Source organism: Gossypium arboreum, chromosome 5 (genome assembly GCF_025698485.1).
Source record: "Gossypium arboreum isolate Shixiya-1 chromosome 5, ASM2569848v2, whole genome shotgun sequence".
Taxonomy (NCBI): domain Eukaryota; kingdom Viridiplantae; phylum Streptophyta; class Magnoliopsida; order Malvales; family Malvaceae; genus Gossypium; species Gossypium arboreum.
Window position 1 is genome coordinate 49,587,525 of NC_069074.1, and position 27,827 is coordinate 49,615,351.

A 27,827-nucleotide genomic window follows, 5' to 3' on the forward strand; every position below is an offset into this window, starting at 1 on the left:
TCAATACACATCTATCATTTACTTCATAACCAAACATCATCATATGTAAATATATACCTTGAGATAGTATATATGTCATACCAATACATCATGTGCAAACATATATACATGTAGGTGCAAGGGCGAATCTCAAGTTGATTATAACCAAATATAAACATATATCCAAAGCTCAAATCTTACCTACCATGCAATATGCATAAATCATACTTATGGATATACCATGGCGAATACACCACAACACCATACCGTTTCAATTTTGGTCATGGTTAAACAAAGAACTTAATGTCTCACTCAAAAATGCTAAATGAAAATCCAAGAGTTTTCAATCCACCATCACATGTATCATTATCAAGCTTCATATTTAGCATGCAATGGCATTAACACAAAATCCACCTTGGCCGAATATCATCCCCATGACATAGCAAAGATTTGAACCATGGGCTAATAAGAACATCAAGCTAGCAACTAAAAACATGCATGAATCTCATGGCACAACCTCAAACATACCTTAATCTAGACACAAGTATGGCCAAACCTCCTCCTAATCCTCTTCCAAACCAAGCATGAAGTAAGAACCCCTTCCTTCTTCCTTAGAATTTTCGGCTCCAAGAAATGAAAAAAAGATGAACAACAAATTTTTTTCTTCTCTTTTCTTCAACTCACGGCAAAGGGGGGGATCACACAACTTCTCTCTTCTTCTTTTTTTCTTCCCATTTCTTTATTCCTAACCTTAGTTTATTGTTTCCTCCCATAATGCACCAACAAAACATGTCTATGACATGTTTTGCCCATCCTTCTTTGTCATGGCCGGCCACCACTTATAAAAAGCGGGGTATTTGACATGCAAAACCATTGTTTTGCATGCATGATTCAATTAGTCATCACACATTTCCCCATCCTACTTTCAAAGTTTACTACTAGGTCCTTTTTAGTGAAATTCACATTTATAACCCTAAATCAAAACATCAAAAATGTCACACACGAATTAACACATATTATAGACATCAAAATGAATATTAAATTATTTTTATGCCTCGGTTTTGTGGTCCCGAAACCACATTCTGACTAGGGTCATTTTAAGGTTGTCACAGTTTGTTTTACGAGCGATGAATGTACACTTGTCTGTTCTATCCGACAATGTGTTAGTGGCAGAATTAAAGGCCAAACCATTGTTGATTCATCAAATTCGTAAAGCTCAGAAAGTCGATGATGAATTGGTTGCAAAACGGGCTGAATGTGTTCCGAATATGGAATCAAAGTTTCAAATTGATGATGACGATTGTTTGAGGTTTAGAAGTCAGTTGTGTGTTCCAAGAAATTCAGAACTCATTTCGATGATTCTGAACGAAGCTCATTGTAGCCGAATGTTAATTCACCCGGGGAGTACAAAAATGTACAACGATCTGAGATGTCTGTTTTGGTGGCATGGTATGAAACGAGACATTTCCAATTTTGTCTCGAAGTGTTTAATATGTCAGCAAGTGAAGGTGGAACATCAAGTGCCTACGGGTTTACTTCAGCCGATCATGATACTTGAATGGAAATGGGATAGAATCACGATGGATTTTGTGTCTGGGTTGCCATTGTCGACAAGTAAGAAAGATGCGATTTGGGTTGTTGTTGATAGACTGACTAAGTCGGCTCATTTTATCCCCGTACGTACGGATTTTTCATTGGATAAACTAGCTGAATTGTATGTTTCTCAGATTTTGAGATTACACGGGGTACCAATTTCTATTGTGTCAGATAGAGATCCGAGATTCACCTCACGATTTTGGAAGAAATTGCAAGAAGCTTTGGGTACCAAGCTGCATTTTAGCACCGCTTTTCATCCACAAACCGATGGTCAATCCGAGCGGATAATTCAGATACTTGAGGATATGTTGAGATGTTGCATCCTCGAGTTTAGTGGCTCATGGGAGCGGTATTTACCTTTGATTGAATTCGCTTACAACAATATTTTTCAATCAAGTATTAAGATGGCACCTTACGAGGCTTTGTACAGTCGTAAATGCCGTACACCATTGTTTTGGACTGAGCTCGGTGAAAGTAAAATTTTCGGAGTTGATTTGATTAAAGATGTGAATAGAAAGTAAAAGTAATCCGTGAAAGTCTCAAGGCGACCACGATCGTCGTAAATCGTATGCGGATTTGAAACGAAAAGACATTGAATATCGTGGGAGATAAAGTGTTTCTTAAAGTTTCGCCTTGGAAAAAGATACTCAGATTTGGCCGTAAGGGCAAGTTGAGTCCGAGATTCATTGGGCCGTACGAAATCTCCGAACGAGTTGGTCCAGTTCCGTATAAATTGATTTTCCCCCCTGAACTTGAAAAGATTCATGACGTCTTTCATGTTTCGATGCTTCGACGTTATAGATCTGATCCGTCACACGTAATTAATCCATCAGAGGTTGAAATTCAATCCGACATGAGTTATGAAGAAGAGCCGATTCGTATCCTAGCTCGTGAAGTGAAAGAGTTACGAAACAAAAAGGTTCCTTTAGTAAAAGTGTTATGGCTCAAGCACGGGATAGAAGAAGCTACTTGGGAACCCGAGAACTCTATGAAAGAGCGATACCCAAACCTATTTACCGGTAATATTTTCGAGGACGAAAATTTCTTAAGTGGGGGAGAGTTGTGACAGCCCTAAAGTGACCCTAGTCGGAAAACGATTTCAGGACCGCTAAACCGAGTCACCAAATTATTTGAATATGATATTTATTGTCTAAAATATGTGATTATGAATGTGTGAAAGTTTTAAGCTTCGATTTAGTAAATTGCATGTGAATTTAGTCAATAGGACTTATGTGTGACACTTTTGAAATGTGATAGGTTAATCTATAAGGATCTATTAGTGCATGTAATCAAAGGGGTGGACTTGCATGTCAATTTCCCCCATTTAATTACTAGTGGCCGGCCATGACAAAGGGTGATGGGCAAAAGATGTCATAAAACATGTTGTGTTAATGGTTTATGTTAGAAATGATAAAATAATAATGGTTAGTAGGATGGTGAAAGAGAAAAAAAAAAGAGATCATCATTCATGCTTCTTCCTAGCCGAATCTAAAGAAAAAAAAGGAACAAGAGCATTCGGTGATGAAAACAAGTTGTGTTCTTTGGTTCTTCTTGGCCGAATTGAAAGGAGGAAGAAGGGAGTGAAGCCATCGGTCATCTTAGGTCAATATTAAGGTAAGGTGTTCATATTAGTTCTTGAAATTTTAGTTGATCTTGAGTGAGATATCAAGTTATTTTTTTTGTAACCCATGATGAAATTTTGATTTTTGGATTGAGTAAGGTTTTCGACTATGGTAGCTAATAATGGTGAGTTTTGTTGTTTCATGTTAAAGTTAGGTGAATGATGATAGATGAGTGCTTGAACCATAAAAAGAATTCGGCTACCTTGTTATGAACTAGGGCTGATTGTGAGTTGGTTGTGGTTGAATATTACATGCTTGGTAGAATGGTGGATGAAAGTGCCAAATGTGGTCGTTGGTTTGGGATGAGGTGATAAATAAAGGTTTAAAGGTAGCTTAAGTAAATTGATACTTACTAATGATTTCGTATGGAAGCTTTGTTAAGTGTGAAATGAGTGGCCGAGAGAGAGAACTATAGACTATTGCCGAATGTATGTTGGGTTGATAGAGTCCCCAAATTGATTTTTTGTGTGTATGCATGACCGAATATAATCGGCCACATAAGTAAAGAAATGGGTTATTTGATATGTGGTAAAAGTTAAGTGTTAAACGAAATGGAAATGATATCATATTGGAATATGTATACTTGACCACATGAAAGAACACATAGATTGGTGTTGCATGTATTCGGTTATAAGTAAGCATATTGGTGGCTTAATCTTGGCTTAGACAATCGGCTAAAAGAGAGTGTGGGTTAATATGTTGAGTTGATTCATGATTTCATATGTATGTGACTTTAATGTCTAATGTATATATATATGGGCTAAGTACCTTGAGTTCCTCTTTTTTTTTTTTGATGCTCAAATGATTAAATCAGTTTGTTTGTTAAATTAAGCTCAAGAGCTAAGGGGAACTAAATTCGATAAAGGGAAGGAAAAAGTGGTTGAATAGCCATCGAAATCGTTCGACAACATCGAGGTAAGTTTTCGAGTAACGAAACTTAGTTTACGATTTGATTAAGTCATGACGTATGAGCATAACAAATATACGGTGATATGATGATTCTACTTGAATTATATGTTGAGTTAATTAGTCTATACATATGAAGGGTAGCCGTATGTGCATAGAGATCGTGTCATAAAGCAAACTAAACCATGCTGTTTGTATGTGGCTAGTGAGCCGAAAATGGGATTGCTTAATACGTGACTTGTGTTTGAACTCTAATTATGAAAATGGAATATATATGTGTCATGATTTATTGATATGTGCATGAATATTTGGATGATAACCGGCTAAGTCCAGAAGGCATTTGCACTAGTGACTAGTTCCTGCTAAGTCCCAAGGCATTTGTGCGAGTTACTAGTTCCGGCTAAGTCCCAAGGCATTTGTGCGAGTTACTATATCCGCTAAGTCCCAAGGCATTTGTGCGAAGTTACTATATCCGGCTAAGTCCCAAGGCATTTGTGCGAAGTTACTATATCCGGCTAAGTCCCAAGGCATTTGTGCGAGTTACTATATCCGGCTAAGTCCCAAGGCATTTGTGCGAAGTTACTATATCCGGCTAAGTCCCAAGGCATTGGTGCGAAGTTACTATATCCGGCTATGTCCCAAGGCATTCGAGCGAGTAGCTATATCCGGTTAAATCCAAGGTACTTGGCTTGGGAATGAGCGACCTTGCTGTAATAGTTTCAATTAATACGCCGTAAAATTCCAGCGATGAGGTATGTTTCAGATATGCTCAATTAGTTGATCCCTTACAAATAGTATTCGCCAATCGATAAATGAGCTACCGCCTTTTGGCTAAGTTAATCTTTTGTGTATGAATATAAGGGTTGGTAATGTGAATTAAGTATGATATTGAGAATTTGTGCATATGAAATTATCCATTTAGCCATATGAATGTTACACTTTAGTTGTGTCAAATTTTATGGCTCAAAACTTACTAAGCATTAAATGCTTACTCCGTTTCTTTGAATCTCTATTTTATAGATTTTGGTTCGTTAGCTATCGGACTCGGGATTGTCGAAGTTGAAGTCGTCCACACTATCAAACCTCCTTTTGGTACACTTTTGGTTGAACTTTGAAATGGCATGTATAGGACTACCCTTTTTGATGTTGGTCACGTACCTTTCAGTATTGTACAAATTTTGGATAGCCATGCGAAAATGGCTTATATATATATTTTTGAGCATAATGTTATAATCATTTTGTATGTATATGGTTATTGAGAGGTGTGGATATGCTTGGCAATGATTGGCCATTGGAATGGTTAATCACGATCATACTTTGTGCTATATATGCTAAAGGGTTAGTTGAATCATGGAAACTATGTAATAGGTAAAGTCTACCTTAAAGGCGATCTTGACAAAGAAGAGTTGTGTGAATTTGAAAAATCACTAAAAATAGTAGGAATGAAATTAAATAGTGAATAAATTATGTAATTGAACCTTGATGAATTTACTTCCATATGGTAGAAACAAAATGGTCATATGAGTCGTATTTTAAGAGATATTTAAGTTTTCGTGGGATAGAGCCAGAGCGATTTCTGGATCCGCTGATCTGACTTTGGAAATTCAATATAAATTAACCAGAGATAATTAGAAGTCATTCCATACATGTATAGATTCCTTTTTGAGTCTAGTTTCATTAGAAACAAACGGCATAAGTATTGAATCCTCAGATAAGGATTTATCTAAGTCGCAATGCAGAAGATCAAGATAGTCGAACCCTATAACAGGGGAGACTTTAACTAATAAATCAGATTAATTGGCTCGACCAAAAATTCCATAAAAATTTTTGGATGGATATATGAGTCTAGTTTCAGGAAAAATTATGAAACTGATTTTCGAGTTTTGGAACTCAAGATATGATTTTTAAAGTGACAAAGGACGCAGATAGCCAAATTGCCTAGAAATTTTAAAATGGATCGTGAACATACATGAATTATGTCTGTTAGCACCTCGTGGTCGCTTCCGACAACGGTCTCGGGTACGGGGTGTTACAAATGATGTCATCCACATACACAAGAACATACAAAAGCACACCCCCTAATTCTTCTAACAAAAAGAGAAATATCCAACTTGGCTAGAACGAAGTGAGAAGCAAGCAAGAAATCTCTCAATTTGGAAAACCAAGCCCTGGGAGCCTATTTAAAATCATACAGTGCCTTCTTCAGTTTGCATACCAAAGTTTGATCACCATGTTTTTGCTCAAAACCAGGAGGCTATACCATGTAAATTTCGTCAGATAAGTCACTATTAAGAAATGCATTATTGATATCAGTCTGTCTAAGTTGCCATCCAAACTTCACTGCCAATGATAAAACAACTCGAATAGTTGTTGGTTTAACAACTGGACTGAAGGTCTTGTGAAAATCAAATCCTGCTTCTAAAAGATACCCTTTGACCACTAAACGTATATTGTATCGAGCAATAGTGCCATCTGAATGGCGTTTAAGCTTGAACGCCCAGTTGCACCCTACAGCTCTCCTGTTTGTGGGTAAGGGAACCAAGTCTCTTGTCTGGTTTCTTAGCAAAGCATCATATTCTTGCTGAGCTGCTAGTGCCCATTCCTTGCTCGACGAAGCCTCCTCAATCGTGACAAGCTTAGTGACACCTAACTCAGCAGAAAACACCCTGGGTTTTAAAATACCACTTTTGGACCTGGTCTGCATAGGATAAGAGTTAACAGGAGGATCATCCAATGCCGTAACAACCTAATTGCTGCTAGACACCACTCTTGAGTCCATTGGAGAAGCCTCAGCACGAGAAGAGAAAGAGGGAGTAGGCATGAGACTGCTAGTTGTATTGCCTAGCATGATTGCAGTAGTGGACCTGAACTACAAGCCAGTGGATCCTAAAAGAATAGGCAGAGTAGGAGCACCAAGACCAGACTGAGGGAAAGGAGAGACCATAACTGGCATCTGAGACTGTTAATGTTGGAACTGAGGCTGAAAACCAAGAGCTACCGAGCCACTACCTGAGCTAGGAGAAGCAGAAAAAGGAAAATAGGCTTCATCAAACACCACATGCCGAGAGACAAACAACTTACCAGTATCATCAAGACATTTGTACCCGTTGTGAACAGGACTATAACCAAGAAACACACAGGGCATGGATAGCAACTACAGCCAAAAACTCTCAAGTGCATGTAGTTAGGCAAAGCTTTATGCAACTTTTCATAAAGAGATCGGCCATTGAGAACAAGTGTGGGAAGCCTGTTAATGAGATAGACAGAACTAATGAAGGCAGGAGCCCAAAGATGTATAGGAACACTAGCTTGAGCTAACAAAATCATCCCAGTATCAATGATCTGCCTGTACTTTCTCTCCACCAAGCCATTTTGCTCAAAGGTATGAGGACAAGAGAGAAAATGGTGAATTCCCAGCTAAGAAAGGACTGCTAGATAGGAACGAAACTCTCCCCCCAATTAGTCTGAAGGACCTTTATATGACAGCCAAATTGAACAGCAATAAAATTTTGTAGATGAAAAATTTCTCTAGAGCCTCAGACTTGCGTTTATTAAGGTTCAACCAGGTGTATCTAGAGTGTGCATCGACAAAGGAGACATAGTAAGAATGGCCCTCAGATGCCACAGAAGCTGGTCCCCAAAGATCAGAAACAATGAGCTCAAAAGGAGCTGAATACACAGTAGTAGATGGGGAAAAAGGAAGCTTATGAAACTTGCCAAGTTGGCATGCTGAACAGATTGAACTTAACTTACAATTGTTGGAAACTATATTATTCTTTTGAAGAACTACAGTCACAGTTTTATTACAAGGGTGACCGAGGTGTTTGTGCCACAAATCAAAACATGATTACTAGTAACAGGTGACCCCAGATGATCAGAATGAGCAGTGGCTGAAGAAGAAGTAGTCCTGAACCTTTGAGAGTCTACTAGATCAAATTGGTACAAAACATTATGAATGTGTCCCACCAACAAGATGTTCGTTGTCTTGATATCCTTCACAAAGTAACGGAAATGATGAAACTCAAAATAAACTTGATTATCTTTTGCAAATTGTACAACAGAAATTAAGTTTTTGAAAATGTGAGGAATATGCAAGACATTTTTCAAATGAAAAACTCTATTGTCAGTTGTAAAGAAGCTTGAGCCAATATAAGCCACAGGTACTGGCACACCATTCCCCATGAAAAGCTTGTTGTTACCTGTGTACTGTGCTGCTTCCTGCAAATTGTCTAAATCATTGGTAACATGATTGGGTGCACCTGAGTCGGGGTACCAAACCTTCGCATTCAAGGGACTGGTGGGAAACTGTCCTTGTTTGGAGACTGCATTAACTTGCAAACTAGAACCTTGCACATTGCCACTATGAGAACAACTATGAGTGCCCCCATATGGAAAATTCGAAGAACCTTGAAACTGATGATAATGTACCTGCATAGATTGATCAGAAACTCCTTCAAACAATTCATCATATTGATAGTAGCATTTCTGTACTGAATGACCAATCCGACCACACAACTGCCATTGATTCTTATTATGAACAAACTTTTTGCCTTGACCTCTACCTCGAGAGGACCTACCACTACCCCTGTAGGGTGGCCTAGAAGCTTTATCAAACTGACTTGCACTGTTATCAATAGTACCACATTGCTAAACAACATTTTCCTGAAAAGACACACCTGAAACCAAATCTTGTTGTCGAGCCTCACAATCAATGAGTATTTCAGAAAGAAGATCTAGGGGAACATTCATCGCAAAAGCTACAATTCTAATGGACTCGTACTCTACTGGCGGGCCAGCAAGAATAATGCTAATCTATTCTTGGTTAGAAATCACATTGCCTGTAGCCAGGAGAATGTCACACATGCTTTTAACCTTGGCCAAGTATTATTTAACAGTTAACTGCCCTTTTTTCAAAGAATATAAGGAATGTCTCAGAGTAGAGACTGCCAAAGTAGACTTAGAGGCAAAACGATGCAAAACAATACTCCACACCTCAAAGTTTGATTGGGTACCAGTGAGATGTACCAAGATATCATCAAAAATAGTGGATAACAGCCAAAAAACTAACAGCTTGCCTTGCTGCTTGTGAAACAAGAACTCAGGGTTGGCAACAACATTACCATTGTTATTAACAACTGACTGCAAAGGAATACAAATAGTTCCAAGAACAAAGTCTTGTAAGCCATACCCTTCAAGAATTAACATAACTTGTTATTTCCATAATAGAAAATTATGCTCACTGAGTTTTACAATATCATGCTTAGGAAATTGTTGGATCTTTCTTAAGAAACCACTACCAGGATTGGGAGAAGAGCCATCTGCTGGAGTAGTCGTATTGAACGACTAACGGTTCTCGTTATCATTGCCAGAGATAGCCTCTGTCGCAATGAAGAGGATACAAAGAAAGGAAAGAAAGGGAAAAAAATGATTATGGCTTAGATACCATGTTAAGAACAACTATGATGCACATAAATTGGTTGATATTTTCATATATCTAGCTGAATAACAAGCTATGGTATATATACAATTTAGTACCAACTAATTAACTAATAACTAACCATTGACTAACTACATCAACAACTAATTACTAACTATTAGCTACTCAACTGTTAACTACTAACTATTACAATTGTTTTATTCCTTAACACACAACATACTTCTCAATTCAACTTTCTTTGGCATCACTCAACCTCCTCTTTTATCACTTTTATTTTCCTTATTTCATTTTATTGAGAAATCAGTCGTACACAATCTCGATTTATACTAATTTTATGGTATAACAATTTTAAAAGTGTAACACATACTTATTAAAATTTGACTCTTCCTTTTTTTGGTTTGATGGCATGCATTTTTATTAAACACTAGAATGTTTCCCCTACTTCGCCAGGATTTAAAACTTTTAATTTAAATAATTTTAATAAAAATAAAAATTTTATTTTTAAAAGAGTCTAAAGGTTTATAACAAAAATAGAAGTGAAAGTTCACTTTTTTTTGTCAATTACGTAATGATTTATGTTTTTACTGCTTAAACTTAAAAAAACTTAAAACAAAAATATTTTAAACAAGGCATGGGAAAACCAACAAGTACATATTAATATAAGCTAATAAACTTAGCTCATACACTCAGCTTTATTGTACATTCTTGTATCAATCATTTTTAAATAAGTCATCTAATAAAATAAAAGACAGAGAAATAAAATTCCAAATGGTGCTATTTGCATAAAATAAAGCCATCCTAGTTGAGGAATGAGCAGTTGTATTAGTACGAGGAGTCCATGGGAAGAACTAGGGGTGTGTAAAATTCGAGTAAAATCGAAAAAATTTGGTTAACCGACCGAATTCGGTTAATCAATCGGTTAACTGAATTTTTTTAGTCCGGGGTCAATTAATTATTTTTTGATTTTTCGGTTAACGGTTAATTCGATCGATCAGTTAACCGAATTTTTTCGGTCCGGGGTCGGTTAATTATTTTTTGATTTTTCGGTTAACGGTTAATTTGGTTTGAAACCGGTCAGTTAATCAAAATTTTTCAGTTTAACCGAAAAATTAATAAATAAAATTATAATATATAAATAGGCCCATTATTCACCTAAACCCAATCCAAACCCAAATATCCAACCCAACCCAACCCAATCATAAAAATTACAAATAATTTAATAAATAAAAATAAAATTCTAAAACGAAAACTAAAACTAAAGTCTAAAAGTCTAAACTCAATAGTGAACAGAAGACTGAAAAAAAAACCTAACCTTCAACTTCAAATCCCTAATTAAAAACTCCCCAAATCTCTGCCAGGCCAGCCACCTTTCGTCCAGGCACTCTGGCGTCTACCAGGTCACCATCCATCACCGGCGAGTTGAGGTAGGCTTTTATTAGCTCAAGAGTACTTTCACCAATTAAAGCCTCCATTTCAGCAAATTTTGTTTTAAAAATAAAACTAGCTCGATATTCATAATCCCAATAGATATTAGCCAGTACTTGTATTAACGAACTGCTTCATTTTCATCTCCGCACCCGAACCCGAACCCAAACCTGTTTCATCTTCATGTAATAACCCTTTGATTGCTTCATGTAATAGTAGTGTTCTTTTCTTGCATGGTTGAGATTTGCAAACTGTCCAACAAAACATAAATAATAAACAAAAATAAAAATAAAAATAAATGATTTTTATTGAATATTTTGATTGAAAAAAAATAAATGATTCTCATAGTTATTGCTAGGAGTCGTTGTCCAAATGTTGAAAACTCAGCATATAAATTCCTTGATTTAAAAGCCATAAACTGCTCTTTTAAATGAAAGGAAGTTTGGTTGACATTCTTTTTACAATTTGGCTACTGTTTATAAATTTTATATGTTGACCAAATGCTGGAAAATTAGCATACATACTCCCTTGTTTAAAAAGCCTTGAGGTGTTGTTTATTGATTTTAATGTTGTGTATCATTACTGTTTGCATGCTATCATAAATTGAATTAAAGTTGTTGTTTGAGTGTTTCAAATTGAGCATATTCATACTATCTTAAATTGAATCAAGCTGTTGTTTTAGTGTTTCAAATTGAGCATTTTCATGTTGTCATAAATTGAATTAAAGTTGGTGTTTTAGTGTAACAAATTAAGCATTTTCATTCTGTCTTAAATTTCATTAAGTTGTTGTTTAATGTTTCAAACTGAGTATTATTATGCTGTCCTAAATTAAATTAAAGTGTTGCTTCATGTCTTAAATTAAGCATTATTATGCTATTGAAAAATTGTTAAGGATAGAAATCAAACCAAAACAAAAAAATTGTTAAGGATGCTAATTGAAAAGGATATTTCATTTCATTCCAAAATTTAAGTATATTTAATGCCTTAATTAATGTCATATATTACTCATGTTATGTTGTTTAAAATGTGTAAATATTTTGTTTAACTATGTTTTAAAGTGTGCAAATTGTGGCGGTTCAAAAGATTATATTAATCTCTCACATTTTTAACATAATCCAACTCAACTATGTTTTTTTCTAAAACTCAACATCAAAATATGTTTAATATTATAAATTTATTTTAATTTATTATATACTTTTTTTTCTTGCAGAATGTCAACCGAACCAATATCTATTGAGGGTAGTGTTACACCTCCTACTTCGATAGATTCTGAAAATTCGGGAGTTGGAGCTTCAAACCAAACAAAGAGGACTACCGGGAAAAGAAAAGCCACTCCTCAAAGGTCAGAAGTTTGGCCTCACTTCACTAAGATTATTAGTAGTGAGGGTGCAAATAAGGCTAAATGTAATTATTATCAAAAGGAATTTTGTTGTGATATGAAAAAAAATGGTATAGGGTCATTGAAATATCATATTGGTTCATGTAAGAAAAAAACCTAGTAATGTTGTTGACACTAGTCAAAGACAACTAGTTTTACCTATAAAGGGAGTTGAAGGGGGAAGGGAATCTTTCAACTTGGAGATTTGATCAAGAAGCATGTAGGAAAGGATTAGCACAAATGATTGTGACTGATGAATTACCTTTCAAGTTTGTTGAAAGTGAAGGTTTTTAAGAAATTTATGTTTGTGGCATGTCCTAGGTTTCATATTCCTTCATGAACTACTATGACTAGGGATGTTTATCAATTGTATTTAGATGAAAGGGCAAGACAAAACAACTTGTGAGAAGTTCTTGTTCTAGAGTTTGCTTAACTACTGACACATGGACTTCTTTGCAAAGAGTTAATTATTTGTGTATCACTATTCACTTTATTGATAACAATTGGAAATTGAATAAAAAGATTTTAAACTTTTGTCCAATTTCTAGTCATAAGGGTGAGTCCATTGGGATGGTGATTGAGAAATGCTTGTTTAATTAGGGGATTGATAAGTTGTTTATTGTTACTGTTGATAATGCAAGTTAAAATGATGTTGCTATTGGTTACTTGAGAAAGAAATTTAACCCTCGAGGGGGTTTAGTTCAAAATGGTAAATATCTTCATATGAGATGCGTGGCACACATTGTGAATTTGATTTTTGTTGAAGGCTTAAAGGAAATGAATAAATCTGTTGAACGTGTTAGGGGGTTGTTAGATATGTGAGACAATCTCCTGCTAGATTACAAAATTTTAAGGAGTGTGTTGTGGTGGAAAAGCTAGGGTGCAAGAAGATGTTGTGTCTTGATGTTTGTACTAAGTGGAACTTGACCTACTTAATGTTAGACACTACTTAGAACTTTGAGAGAACTTTTGAGAGATTTGAGGAGCAAGATACAAATTTTAGGGCTGAACTTGAAAGGGGAGAGGGTTGGCCTAGTGTGGATGATTGGGATAATGTTAGAAACTTGAGGGATATCTTGGAACACTTTTATGAAGTCACTTTGTGTATATCTGGCACTTTATATGTCACGTCTAATAATTTTCTTGATGAGCTTTCTGAAATTGATATTCTTTTACTAGATGCTCAGTTAAATAGTAATGTTGATTTCAATGTTATGGCCATCAAGATGAAAGAGAAGTATGATAAGTATTAGGGTGATCTTGATAAGATGAATTTGCTTATGTTTGTTGCTTGTGTTTTAGATCCTAGAAAAAAACTAAAGTATCTTGAATTTGTACTTAGTGAAATGTTTAGTTCTGAAAAAGCTTGTAAAATGATGCAAAAATTGAAGGAATCTTTGTATGAATTGTTTGATGAGTATAAGCCTCCACTTCATAGTACCTGTAGCCAATCGAGTGTTCCAACACATGTTTCTCTCGGTGAAGCACAAGAAAAAATGAAAAGGCGAATGCAAGCTTTGTATAAAACGCGTGAGTTGGAAATTTGTGGTGAGAATAAAACATCTAAGTTGGATAAATATCTAGCTAAGGCTAATGAGGAATTTGTTGAAGATTTTGATATTTTATTGTGGTGGTAAGTGAACAGCCCTAGATTTCACACTCTTTCAAAAATGGCAGAGATATGCTAGCTATCTCGGTTTATACGGTTGCTTTAGAGTCTACATTTAGCATCGGGGGACGTGTGCTTGATCAATATAGGAGTTCTTTAACTCCTAAAATTGTACAAGCTCTTATGTGCACTCAAGATTGGATTCGAAAATCATCATCACAAGAAGACATCAAAAAGATTGAAGAACAAATCCAAGAGCCTGACAAGATTGAAAATGGTATGTTTATTGTTTTATTTTAATAGTTTCAATTTTTTTACCACATCATTCCTACTTATTTAATTGATTCAATGTTTAGACTTTTCTTGGAATGCATCAGAGCCTACCCTAAATTCATGAGCTTTCGTGAGTTCAAGGGTATGCTTACTATCCTATTCTTGTTAACTTATAATCTATTAGTTTCTTTAAATGCGTATATTTCTATTATATGCTAAATTTTTGCACGTGTTTTTTTTTGGTAGGTTTAATACAAATGGAGATCTTTTGGAGAGAAGAAATGGATACAAATGGAGAATATTAAAGACTTACATTTCAATTATGTGTTAATTTCAAGACTTATGTAATATTTTTAATTATGTAGTGATTCAATTCGGTTAATTTGGTTAATTCGGTTAATTTTTAACCAAAAATAAAAAATATATAATTTTCGGTTAATTCTGTTAACCGACCGAATTAACCAAAAAAATTTCGGTTCGATTAATTTTTTTGAAAAAATTTCGGTTCGGTTAACGGTTAAAAATTTTAAAAGGTCGGTTAATTTGGTTAATATTATAACTAATGCTACCTTTTTATTTCCTAGTTCTTTCGTCTCATATGCCAGTATTTTAATCGGTTCTTCATTGTAGGTCATATCAGGCTGAATCTCAACTTCTGTTAGAGTAATAATGTGTGAAGGATCCGATCGATATCGTCGAAGCATGGATCCATGAAACACATTGTGAATTTTATCAAGCTCCGGTAGTAATGCTAACCGATATGCAACAGGCCCGATTCTTTCAATGATCTCATATGGCCTAATGAACCGTGGACTTAGTTTTCCTTTACGGCCAAATCGAAGAACTTTATTCCAAGGTGACACTTTCAAGAATATTTTATCACCAACTTGAAATTCTATCTCTTTCCGCTTTAAATCGGCATAATACTTTTGACGGTCTAAGGCCGCTTTCAAACTGTCTCTAATTATCTTCACCTTTTTTTCTGTTTCCCGGATCAAGTCAACTCCGTGTATCTTTTTCTCACTTAAATCTATCCAATACAATGGACTTCTACATTTACGATCATATAGAGCCTCATACAGCGTCATTCTAATACTGGACTAATAATTGTTATTGTAAGCAAATTCAATCAAAGGCAAGTATTTTTCCTAGTTACCTCCAAATTCAAGTATACAACACCGAAGCATGTCTTCTAAAATCTGTATCATATGCTCAGATTGTCCATTTGCTTGAGGATGAAATGCAGTACTAAAGTGTAAACGAGTGCCCAGAGCTTCTTGCAACTTACTCCAAAATCGGGAGGTAAATCGGGGATCTCTATCTGAAATAATGGGGACTGGCACTCCATGTAGCCTTACAACCTTAGAGACATATAATTTAGCTAATCTATCCAATGAAAAATCCATATGTACTGGGATAAAGTGCGTAGACTTCGTTAAACGATTGACAATTACCCAGACGACATCTTTCTTTTTCGATGATAAAGGTAATCCTATTACAAAATCCATTGTAACTCTTTTCCATGTCCATTCTGGTATTAGAATTAGCTGTAATAATTCTGAAGGTACTTGGTGTTTAGCCTTCACTTGCTAACATATCAAACATTTCGATACAAATTCAGAAATATCTCGTTTCATTCTCGGCCACCAGTACATCTTTTTCAGATCGCCATACATCTTATTACTAGTAGGATGGATAGACATGTTACCATTATGAGCTTCATTCAAATCTTCTATACTAGTTCTAAAATTTTCGGTACACATACTCTGCCTTTGAATAATAAACAACCATCAGTCTCGACCTAAAATTCTGAGTCAGGAGTCGGTTCACTTTGTATCCGCTTTCCTTGCTACTTACTATATTTTTCTGAGCTTCAGAGTTTTGTTGCAAAAACGTTGGGCTAACTTTTAACTCAGCTATTATTGAACCATCATTAGATAAAGACAACTGGGTGTTCAATGCCCGTAAGGTAAAAAAGGATTTTCGACTCAAGGCATCCACCACTATATTAGCTTTCCCCGGATGGTAATCAATAACGAGATCATAATCTTTCAATAATTCCAACCACCTATGTTGTCTCAAATTCAGTTCTTTCTGTGTCATTAAATACTTCAGACTTTCGTGATCAAAAAGATAATGCCACCATATTTTCAATGCAAAAACAATAGCTGCTAATTCAAGATCATGTATCGGGTAATTTCTTTCATGCGGTTTTAGCTGCCTACATGCATAAGCCACTACCTTACCACCCTGCATCAATACATATCCTAAACCATTCAATGAGGCATCGCTGTAAACTATAAATTCCTTACCTAATTCAGGTTGGAGTAATACGTGCGCTTCCATCAAGAAAGCTTTCAATCCATCAAAACTCTACTGGCACTTATCAGTCCACTCGAATTTCACTTCTTTTTGCAACAATCGAGTCATCGGAGAAGCTATCATTGAAAACCCTTTGACAAGTCTCCGATAATATCCTGCTAGTCCCAGAAAACTTTTAATTTCTGAAACATTCTTCGGTGGCTTCCAACTTACAATAGCTGAAATTTTGTTCGAATACACCCGAATACCCTCTGCAGATGCAACATGTCCAAGGAAACTAACTTCCCGTAGCCAAAATTCACATTTACTGAATTAAGCATACAGCTGTTTCTCACGTAGAGTTTGCAATACAATTCTCTGATGTTCAGCATGCTCATTCACATCTAGAGAGTAAACCAAAATATCATCAATAAAAACAACCACGAATCTGTCTAGGTATGGTCTAAAAATTATGTTCATTAAATCCATAAATACCATTGGGGTATTAGTTAATCCGAATGGCATCACCAAAAACTCATAGTGCCCATATCTTCTTCTGAAAGCTATCTTTGGCACATCCGAGTCCTTTACCCATAGCTGATAGTAGCCAGATCGTAGATCAATTTTTGAAAATATAGTGGCACCTTTTAATTGATCAAATAAGTCATCTATACGAGGCAGCGGGTACTTATTCTTTACTGTGACTTTATTAAGCTATCTGTAATCGATGTATAATCTCAATGATCCATCTTTCTTCTTTACAAACAATACCGGTGCACCCCATGGTGAAAAGCTAGGTCGGGCAAACCCTTTATCAATCAACTCTTGTAACTGTACCTTCAGCTCTTTCAATTTTGTAGAAGCCATTCTATATGGTGCTATAGATATCGGCGTTGTCCCTGGAATAAGGTCTATAGAAATTTCCACCTCTCTAGTTGGACGTAAACTAGGTAGTTCTTTTGGAAATACCTCAGGAAACTCACAAAAAACTGGCACCGACAGAATTTTCAACTATGATACTTTGGTATCCAGTACAATAGCAAGATAAGCCTCATACCCCTTTTTAATATATCTTCATGCTGATATTGCTGAAATCGCATCAGACAACCTATCCAGTTTCTCTGATTCAACCCAAAGTAACTCACCATCCTGACACTTCAATACAATGTATTTATGCTTACAATTTACCAATGCATCATGTTGGGTTAACCAATCAATTCCTAATATTACATCAAATTCATCAAAGGGTAACAACATCCAATTAGCCAGAAAACAATAACCCTCTATCATCAATGGGCAATTTTTACAAATTTTATCCACCATAACATGCTGACCCAAGGGGTTTGAAACTTTAACCACAAATTTGACGAATTCAACAATCATATTTTTGAAAGACACAAATTTTGTGTATACATACGAGTGTGTGGAACCAGGATCAATCAAAGCAATAATATCAGTACCAAGTAGAGAGAATGTACTAGTGATAACATCGGGTGCCGAGGCATCTTTTCTTGCACATATTGCATATGTTCTTGCTGGAGCCCGAGCCTCGGATTTAGCTATTGAATCCTTTTGTAGATCTATGACTACCACTAACATTTCTAGAATATCGTGGTGGTCTATCCCTCGAAATAGGATTACTCAACTTCGGGGTCTATTCAATGTCTTTCTCAACCCTTTCCAGGCAATCCTTAAGAAAATGGTCGAGAGAACCAAACTTAAAGCAACCCCACTTCTCATCTGGCACTCTTCGAAATGCAATTTATTATAGACATTGCATCATGGTTTGGGGTTTCTAACACTCCTAACACTGGTTGTTAAGGGAGACGAAGGCTTCGAGTTAGTGCGTTTAGGACTTCATTCCTTGCCTGAATACTCCCTTGATGTAGCAAAACACTCGTGATAATTCTTTGAATTCTTTGAAGCAGATGATTACGTCTTGTTCATAAATCTCTTGCTTGTAATCTGAGCTTCCTTTTCTGCTTGCCTCTTTCCTTTGCTTAATTCCTCAGCCTTGAGTGCTCGTTCAGCCAACACCATGAATTCTCTTAATTCCAGAATTCCAATTAATAGCTTGATATCTTTGTTTAGCTCTTCTTCAAATCATTTGCACAATTCAGCTTCAGTCTGAACCCATTCACTAGCATACCTGCTCAATCTAACAAATTCTTATTCATACTCGGACACTGTCACTATAACACCCCTCACCCGTATCCAATGCCGGGGCAGGGTTCGAGGCGTTACCGAACTTAAACTTTTACCAATATACCAAATTGGGTCACTAATTTGTGCCCAAAATAAAAAATTTTCAAACACATGCATACCATCCCTTATACTGGCCTTCAAGGCCTAAAACATGCATCAGGACGGTTTAGGACAAAACTGAGAATATTCAATAAATTTTGGACAACTTAATAAATGCTCTTGCTTTAGTGAGTCACACGCCCGTGTGGGTGGGGCCGTGTGGTCACACATGCCCGTGTGGCTTGGGACACACCTGTGCCCTCAGCCCATGTAACTCTCTGTTTATGATGTCAGCATGCATTTAGGGGCACAAGGCCAAGACACATGCCAGTGTGTCTAGCCCGTGCTCGAAACTAACTTAAAATTTTAGGTGCAGGGGACGCACGGCCATACCACACGCCTATGGAGGTGATCTGTGTGTCACACACGGCCTAGACACATGTCCGTGTGTCCACCCATGTGGACCTTGTAAGGCTATTTTCCAAGCCCTTAGTCACCTTCTATCAACCAATCACACTTATGGGTTACCTTAATACATAATAAAGCCAGATTACACACTTACATATAATTTTGATAAACCTCATTGCATGTAAACCTCATATCATCAGTTTTATACATTCTAGGTTAATTCCCTTTTTGTATTAACGGTTCCCATGTCTCATTTACACATTTAAGATTGGCTCATTCTTGTAACTCATTGCCAATTATAGCCAAACAATCCCATGCAAATATAAGCATACATAAATTTGTAGGTCATAGCCTACTTCAAAATAAACCAATTCCCATAGCCAAATACGATGAGATATGTAAAATTTTACAAGCCTTCATATGGGAAATTCAAATGACACATATCACAAAATGAACCAAAGCCCTATACATGCCATTGAACAAAATAAAAGTGTCTATATACCAAAGCTGGACTAGTTGAGAGTGTGTTGACTCTCCAATCATCTTTCAATATTTACGGGTCCTTGAGCTCTGTAAGACAGGGAAAAGAGAGGGGTAAGCATTTACATGCTTAGTAAGCCCGAATAACTGGAAAGTAAACTTACTAATTAATTAGCATATAGTCATATTAAGCAATAGAACCAACAAGAATAAAATGGTTTCCCTATCACATGCACTCAATCAACAAGTTAGTCACAATAATAATATACTATCTAATTTGTCTTTGATGAGCTCACCATCCAACATTTTCATTTTTATATCTCATGTTAATCCCGTTGAGTTTCTTGGAAATCTCGATGGATTATCCATTTACCATCAAGTCATAAGAGTGATCATCTCATGTACGCACTCCCGCGAACCTCACATCTTATGGCAGGATTACCAGTCCAGGCTAAATCCCTCGCATCATAAACTCATAAGGTGAAGTCGAGATTACCAGTCCAGGCTAAATCCCTTATAGCGACAAACACCCTAAATGAGCTCGGATCTGAATTACCAATCCGGCTAAATTCAGACCCTAATCGGATTACCCATCTGGGCTAATCCTCAATGCACACATATTCTTTGGGAGGCTCGATCACTCAAGGAACACTCATCCGACTGGATCCTTTCTATATTTGAGATCAACGAATTACCCATCTAGGCTAAATCCTTTCTGCAATACATGCAGGATCTCAAGTCATATGTAAACATGGTTCATCCATTGAACTTCCTTTTCAACCTCAACCGGAACAATTACCAACATGTTCTTATTAAGAATGTATTTCATAGATTGTCATGCCATCATCAAATACAATTATCATACATTCATAAATCATGCAATTAAGCATACAATGAGTTTACTTTGAGTTATTCAAACTTACCTGATATTCGTCCCGATATCATGTTTCGGTTATTTCGAAACCTTTCATTTTCCTCGATCGACCTCTGAAATTTTTTCCTCGAGGTCTATAACAATGAAAAAAATCATTAACACTGACATTATACTTTTTGAGTCTTAATTTCACCCCCGGTCCAAATGACCGTTTTGCCCCTAACCTTTCATATTTTTACGATCTAGTCCCTAGGCTCATATAATGAAATGCATGCAATTTCTACCTTACCCAAGACTAGCCGAATGTTTTTCCCTCTTATGGCAGCCTACATTTTTCCATTATTTCTCATTTCTACCACACATTTTACACCTTTTGCAAAAAGGTCCTTTTAGGGGTTTTTCATGAAAATCACCTAAGAAAAGATGTTTAACACACATCCAACTTTCATATTCCTCCATAAACCATCAAAATACAAGTAACTCATGCATGGGAAAATTTCCAATCATGAACCCTTGCATGAAATATGTGTAAAAATAGAAAGAGTAAGCTATCGGGATTTCAAAAATACGAAGAACATTAAAAACGGGGCTTGGGAGCACTTACTATTCAGCTTGAAAATGTTGAAAACCCTAGCTATGGTGGCTTGAGAATTTCAACTGGACAAGGGAGAAGAAGGGCTGATTTGTTCCTTCTTTTTCCCATTTTATTTCATTAAAATGCCAAATGACCAAAATGCCCTTAAGCCCTTTCTTTAAAATTTCATCCATACAAGCCCATTTTTGTCCAGGAAAATTTCTCTCCAAGACCTTATAATTTATAATCTAAATCAATTTCATACAAATTGCTTCTAGAATCTAAGTTTTGGAATTTATTCAATTTGGTCCTTATTTCCCAATTGGACCCCTTACTCAAAGAATTTCTTCATGAAAATTTAACACATACATATTCTCATATTCTAAACCTCATAATAATCATAAAATAAATATTTCAATGTTATATTTGTGGTTCTGAAACCACTATTCTGAATAGGCCCTATTTCGGGATGTTACAGTCATATTTCCCTATTTGAGCCCTAGAAATTCCTTCTTTTTCTGGTCCAGGAATCTCTGACTAATATACTTCTTTTTAAACTCTATTTGGAAAAATTCTCATGTCATATTTTCCCTTGGTACCACAGAAGATATGGTTTTCCACCAATGGTAGGTTGTGTCTTTCAGCAAAGATGCTACACATTTTAGACATGTAGATGGTGTACATGATAACTCATCTAAAACCCGAATAGTATTTTCCAGCCAGAACTCAGCCCTCTCTGGATCGTCATCGACCGTAGCCTTGAATTCTTCAGCCTTATGTTTTCTGATTTTATCTACTGGAGCCTTACTAATTCTAACAAGTCTAGCATCCTGCAATGTTTCATCATGTTGTAAAGCAGGTGGGGTAGGTCGTTGAACAGTAGGGTTTGTTCTTACATATTCACTAAACCATTCATCCATCAATTCAAAAAAGGCTGATTTTGTTGCATCACTTTGGCCCTTAGATACGGGCCTTCTACTACCACTAGATGCAGCTTGTTGAACTAAAGCTTGAGCAGCGCTCTCAGCTTCCTAGTCTCGGCTCTAGATTGGTTGGAAGACATTACTCTATGAAAATACATTTAAAAGTGGTAAGGAGATATCACACTATCATAATTTATATAATGACATGTATAGCTAGACTCGTACTTGTTACGTTAGTCCGAGAATCGGTTAAACTGTAGCTCTGATACCACTAAATGTAACACCCTTAACCCGTAATCATCGTCAAACTAGGGTTTCAGAGTATTTTTGAAACATTCAAAACATTTTTTAGATAATTCCCTTAAATTACTATTCTTCTATCGAGATTATTCAAACGTCCCTTAATTAGACCTCGAGGCCCAATACGAGCATTTGAATCAAGTCGAGTCTTAATCAAAAACTCATAAAATTTTTTGCAACATTTCAATAATTTTCCAATGTGCAGGGCTCACACGTCCGTGTGGTCTAGGGACACGCCCATGTGGACGGGTCGTGTACTACACACGCTCATATCCCTAACCCGTGTAACTCTCTAACTTTTAAGGCACGAAGAAATTGAAGACACACGACCAAGTCACACGCCCGTGTGCTAGGTCGTGTGGCAAATTTTATTTTCAAAAATTAGGTGCAGTTTTCACACGTTCGTATTTAAGGCCATGTCAACCACACGGCTGAGACACATGCCTGTGTCTCTACCTGTGTTCCCAATTCTGAGCATTTTGTGTCTTATTTTTAAGATGCAGGGGACACACGGTTGGACCACATGCCCATGGGATAGGCAGTGTGTCACTCATGGCCAAGACACACACCGATGTGTCTACTTGTGTAGACAAAATAAAGTCATTTCCTAGCCTCATTTGTCACCCAAAACTTACCATTTTCCTGCACCAAAGCACACAAGTATATATCCGCCAATCCAACATCATATTCACATAAATTTTTCCATCAATCATATGGTATTATCTCATGCATCTAAGGATATAAACTTACTTTTATCATAAACTTATATGCTAACATAATTCCAACAAACTAACACTGATAAGCACTTATGTGATTACCAAAATATTACTTCAAAAATAGCCAAACTTAGACCATCACTAGCCACTCCAATGGCTAGGTTACAAAACAACAATTACAAGCCATCATTGGCCAAATAAGCTTATACATGCCATTATACCAAAATGAGATTTCTATTTATATCAAAATGAGATAGTGGATAGTATGATGACTACTCTGACCGACTTCCAAACTCCGTGAGCTTTGAGCATTATAAAAAAGGAAAAATTAAACGGAGTAAGCATTTTATGCTTAGTAAGTTCGTATAACGAAAAATAAACTTACCATTCATATTTATCAATACAAGCATACATAGTCATACTTTCCATAAATTTTGGATGAGTTTACATAAACACAAACACTTAATCAAATAAGTTAATCACTTAACCACATATGAATATCAAGTATACATAAATGAGCTCATCACATTACAAGCTTCCATTAATTTCACCTTTCCATACTTCAAGAGTCATTTCCGTTGAACTATTGAAATCTCGACGGATGTTTGGGTAATATACACATGTGCAAAAGTACCCAATAGGGTACATAATAAAAAGACACACTCTTGAGTCGTACATTTTACAATAGGATTACCAGTCCAGGCTGAATCCTATCCATAGCATATGCTCTAGAGAGCTTAATATGGATTATTCGTCCGAGCTAAATCCAATTTACAGCCTAAGCTCAAGAGGGCTTAAATTAGAATTACCCATCCGTGCTAAATTCTATCTGCAACTTATGTACTATTATTCTTAACCCATCGAAATTCAACATTCAACCGGAACATTATAATTTGTCCATATTACACAACTTAAGACTATGTCATTATGTATATATCATCTCACACATACCAACACAATCATACAATTCAATTCAAGCACATTTACATACATTTTTAAGTTACACAAACTTACCTTGAAAATGGTTCGTACTTGAATTTCAACTAATCCAAAACCTTTTGCTTTCCTCGATCTAGTTCCGTGATTGGTCTTTCCGGATCTATATGGGTAAATTTAACTATTAATATATCACATTTCATATACATTTGCATCCTATTATACCCTAGGCAAAATTACCATTTTGCCCCTATCTTTTTCAAAAATTCTGATTTCATCCCTTGGCTCAGTGTAACACCCCGAACCCGAGACCATTGCCGGTGTCGGACACGAGGGGTTAATAAGTCAAGTCCATATATTTTGCCCACCAATTTGACATTTCCAGTCAGGCTGGAAAACTGCATCACCGTCGCCTTAAAAATCATATCTCGAGTTTCAAAACTCGGAAACTGGTTTCGTAAATTTTCCCTGAATTTAGACTCATATATCCATCCATGGATTTATTTCTAGAATTTTTGGTCGGGCCAATTGGTACAGTTTATTAGTTAAAGTCACCCATGTTACAGGGATCGACTGCTCTGACCTTCGCGCGTTACAACTTGAATATCTCACTGTACAGGGCTTTAATACTGGTGCCGTTTGTTTCTAATGAAACTAGACTCAAAATGGAATCTGTACATATAAGGCATGACTCCTAATTCTTTCTGGATAATTTATAGTAAATTTTTAAAGTTGCGACAGGGGACCCAGAAACCGTTCTGGCCCTGTCTCACAATAGCTTTAATATCTCTTAACATGTAACTCCTACGACCATTTCGTTTCTTCCATATGAAAATAGACTCATCAAGGTTCATTTACATAGCTTATTCACTATTTAATACCATTCCTACAAATTTTGGTGATTTTCACATTCACGTCACTGCAGCTGGCAGCATCTGTTTTTAAGGTAGGTCTTACCTATTTTGTAGTCTCCATGAACCAACTAGTCTTGCCATACATAGGTTCACATATGATCATTTTAACCATGCCAATGGCTGATCATGTGACCATCATTCCCATTTCCAATCCATAGTCACATCATGGCACCATATATATATATATACAAACCGCAAATAGTCTAAGTTGATACTTCACTTTTACGAGCCATTTTCGCATGGCCGTACACATATACATCACAACATATTTAAACCAACAAGGGGTAGTCCTATACATGCCATTTCAAAGTTCAACCAAAAATTTATACCAAAATAGAGGCGTTGATAGTGTGGATGACTTCGACTTTAATGATCCCGAATCCGATTGCTATCGAGCGAAATCTATAAAACAGAGAGCCAAAGCAACGGGGTAAGCATTTTTATGCTTAGTAAGTCTCAAGGAATAAAATCATCTTTAATTAAAGCAATATATTCACATAACCAAATGCATCATTTCATTAATACACATTCTCATAATCATTCTTACATCACACTTCATCATTATATACTTTCACCAAGTATCAACCAATTCAATAGCTGAAATTCGTTAGTCGATTGAGCGAATGTTGCTCAAACATGTCGACTTCCCAATGCACATATAAACGTACCTCATTCTTTGGGCTTTTCAAGCGTACTAATTGAATTTATTACAGCAACCAACACTCACCTCCAGCCCAAGCTTCTTCGAATACAACCAGATATAACCACGCAGCACGAATGCCTTCGGTCTTAGCCCGGATAGAATGACTCGCACGAATGCCTTCGGTCTTAGCCGGATGTAGCCATCGCACAATTGCCTTCGGGTCTTAACCCGGATATAATTTCCAGCAATAACGTCTTCGGGACTTAGCCCGGATATCATTCAATTGCTCATGCACACATGCATCAATAATCATTAGACATTCATATTTCATTTTCGTTACTAAGGCTCAAACGCAAATATAATCACAAGCATAATCGCCTTCGGGACTTAGCCCGGGTATCATTCAAATACTCATACACACATAATCAATAATCAATACACATCCATATTTCATTTCACATAATTCAAGTAGGGTCACTTCTTGAGGACTTACCTCGGATGTTGTCGAACGGCTTTTACGGCTATTCGATCACTTTCTCCTTCCCCTTGTCCAATTGTGGCCCTCTAAGCTCTTGAGCTAATTCAAACAAATTCAATTTATTAAAACCTCATTGTGCTAGCTTATGGCGAATATGACAAGGAGTTTAAATGGTCATATGGCCACCCTTTAGCTTGAATACACAATGGTCATGCACATTTTATACTACATCAAGCAATTCAATACAATTTATTCGAGCATCAAGGAAAAGCTAAGGCCTTCAATAGGCTACCCAAGGCCAATATTCATGTCCATGTTGAGGCCAATTATGCACTTAATACCTCACAAAAACAGCATGCATTTTACTAGTTAATGCTTTGCATATTGTAGCTCAAAACTTATAATATAGCATCAAGCACTCATATGTGTGCTAGGCCGAATGTGCTTGCAATTTCACAATCATTCTTCAACATCTTCTTCTTTAAACAAACATATTCATCACTTAGTTCATAACCAAAACATCATGTGCAAACATATATATACATATATGAGCATGGCCGAATTTCAAGGTGTCCATAGCCATCCAAAACACAAATTTTAACTAACATGCAAGAAGTATGAACCATGCTCATGAATTCATCATGGCCGAATATGACAATCATGCCCCTTTCAACTTCAATCAAGGTTAAACAAAAAGAAAACTCAAAGTCTTACTCAAGATGGCTACAAAGAAATCTCAAGAGTAGACAATCCATCATTGCATGCATCATCATCAAGCTTCACACTTAGCATGCAATGGCTTTATCACCATAACAACTTTGGCCAAATACCATTTCCATGGCATAACAAAGATTTGAGCCATGGCTAACATGCACATCAAGTTAGCAACCAAAACATGCATGAAACTCCTAACACAACCTCATACATACCTTAATCTTGATGCAAACTTAGCCAAATCTCCTTCTAGATCTCTTCCAAACCAAGCATGAAGCAAAAATCCTCCCCCTTTTTCCTTAGTATTTTCGGCCAAGAAGTGAAAATGGATGAACAAAATTTTTTCTTTTCTTTCCTTAGGACATTCGCCAAGAGCTATGGTGAAAGATGAACACTTTTTTTCTTTTTTTTCCATACTCTTATTTTATTATTTCTAACATGCACCACTAGCAAAACATGTTTAAGACATGTTTTCTTTTGCCCATATTCATCACCATGGCCGCCACTTCTTCTCTTTGGGTAAATTGACATGCAAAACCATTCTTTTGCATGCATGTACTATTAGACCTTTGAAGATTGGCCTATCACCTTTCAACCATGTTTCAAATAAGTCCATCTAAATAAATTCACATAGAAATGGTCAAATTAATGTATGCAACTTTCACACATGCATTTGCTAACATCATAAACATAGAATATAACTTCTAATTACTTATAAGACTCGGTTTAATGGTCCCGACACCACTTCCCGACTAGGGTCAAATTAGGGACGCCACAACTCTCCCCACTTAAGAAATTTTCGTCCCCAAAATCTTACCGTAAATAGGTTTGGATATTGCTCTTTCATAGAGTTCTCGGTCTCCCAAGTAGCTTCTTCTATCCCGTGCTTGAGCCATAACACTTTCACTAGCGGAACCCGCTTATTTCGCAACTCTTTCACTTCTCGTGATAGGATACGAATCGGTTCTTCCTCATAACTCATATTGGCTTGAATTTCAATTTCTGATGGACTAATCACGTGCGATGGATTGGATCTATAGCGTCGAAGCATCGAAACATGAAAGACATCGTGAACCCTTTCGAGTTCGGGGGCAAAA

At 36.4% G+C, this 27,827-nt stretch overlaps 1 protein-coding gene across 2 annotated transcripts; it reads left to right on the forward strand.

The window, feature by feature from the left end:
* The first annotated feature begins 10,786 nt into the window (after window positions 1-10,786).
* LOC108452023 (uncharacterized) lies at window positions 10,787-14,616 on the forward strand. 2 transcript variants are annotated; one of them, XR_001866335.2, is made up of 5 exons: window positions 10,789-10,964; window positions 12,176-12,307; window positions 14,021-14,229; window positions 14,309-14,367; window positions 14,472-14,616. XR_001866335.2 is itself a non-coding variant. In XM_053029090.1 (4 exons), the coding sequence occupies exons 2-4, from the start codon at window positions 12,177-12,179 to the stop codon at window positions 14,528-14,530; spliced, it is 399 nt and encodes a 132-aa protein (XP_052885050.1). In that variant the 5' UTR covers window positions 10,787-10,964; window position 12,176; the 3' UTR covers window positions 14,531-14,616. The 2 variants fall into 2 exon arrangements, 1 of the variants encoding a protein (XP_052885050.1); XM_053029090.1 differs by lacking the exon at window positions 14,309-14,367 and having other exon boundaries at window positions 10,787-10,964.
* The last annotated feature ends 13,211 nt before the right edge of the window (window positions 14,617-27,827 follow it).

What these genes read in the sequence shown, in the direction of transcription:
- LOC108452023 (XM_053029090.1), top strand. Translation starts at nt 12,177, where the DNA reads ATGTCAACCGAACCAATATCTATTGAGGGTAGTGTTACACCTCCTACT. An exon ending in AGAAAAGCCACTCCTCAAAG is followed by an intron (nt 12,308 to 14,020) that starts GTCAGAAGTTTG and finishes CAAAAATGGCAG; the next exon opens with AGATATGCTAGCTATCTCGG. An exon ending in GCCTGACAAGATTGAAAATG is followed by an intron (nt 14,230 to 14,471) that starts GTATGTTTATTG and finishes TTTTTTTGGTAG; the next exon opens with GTTTAATACAAATGGAGATC.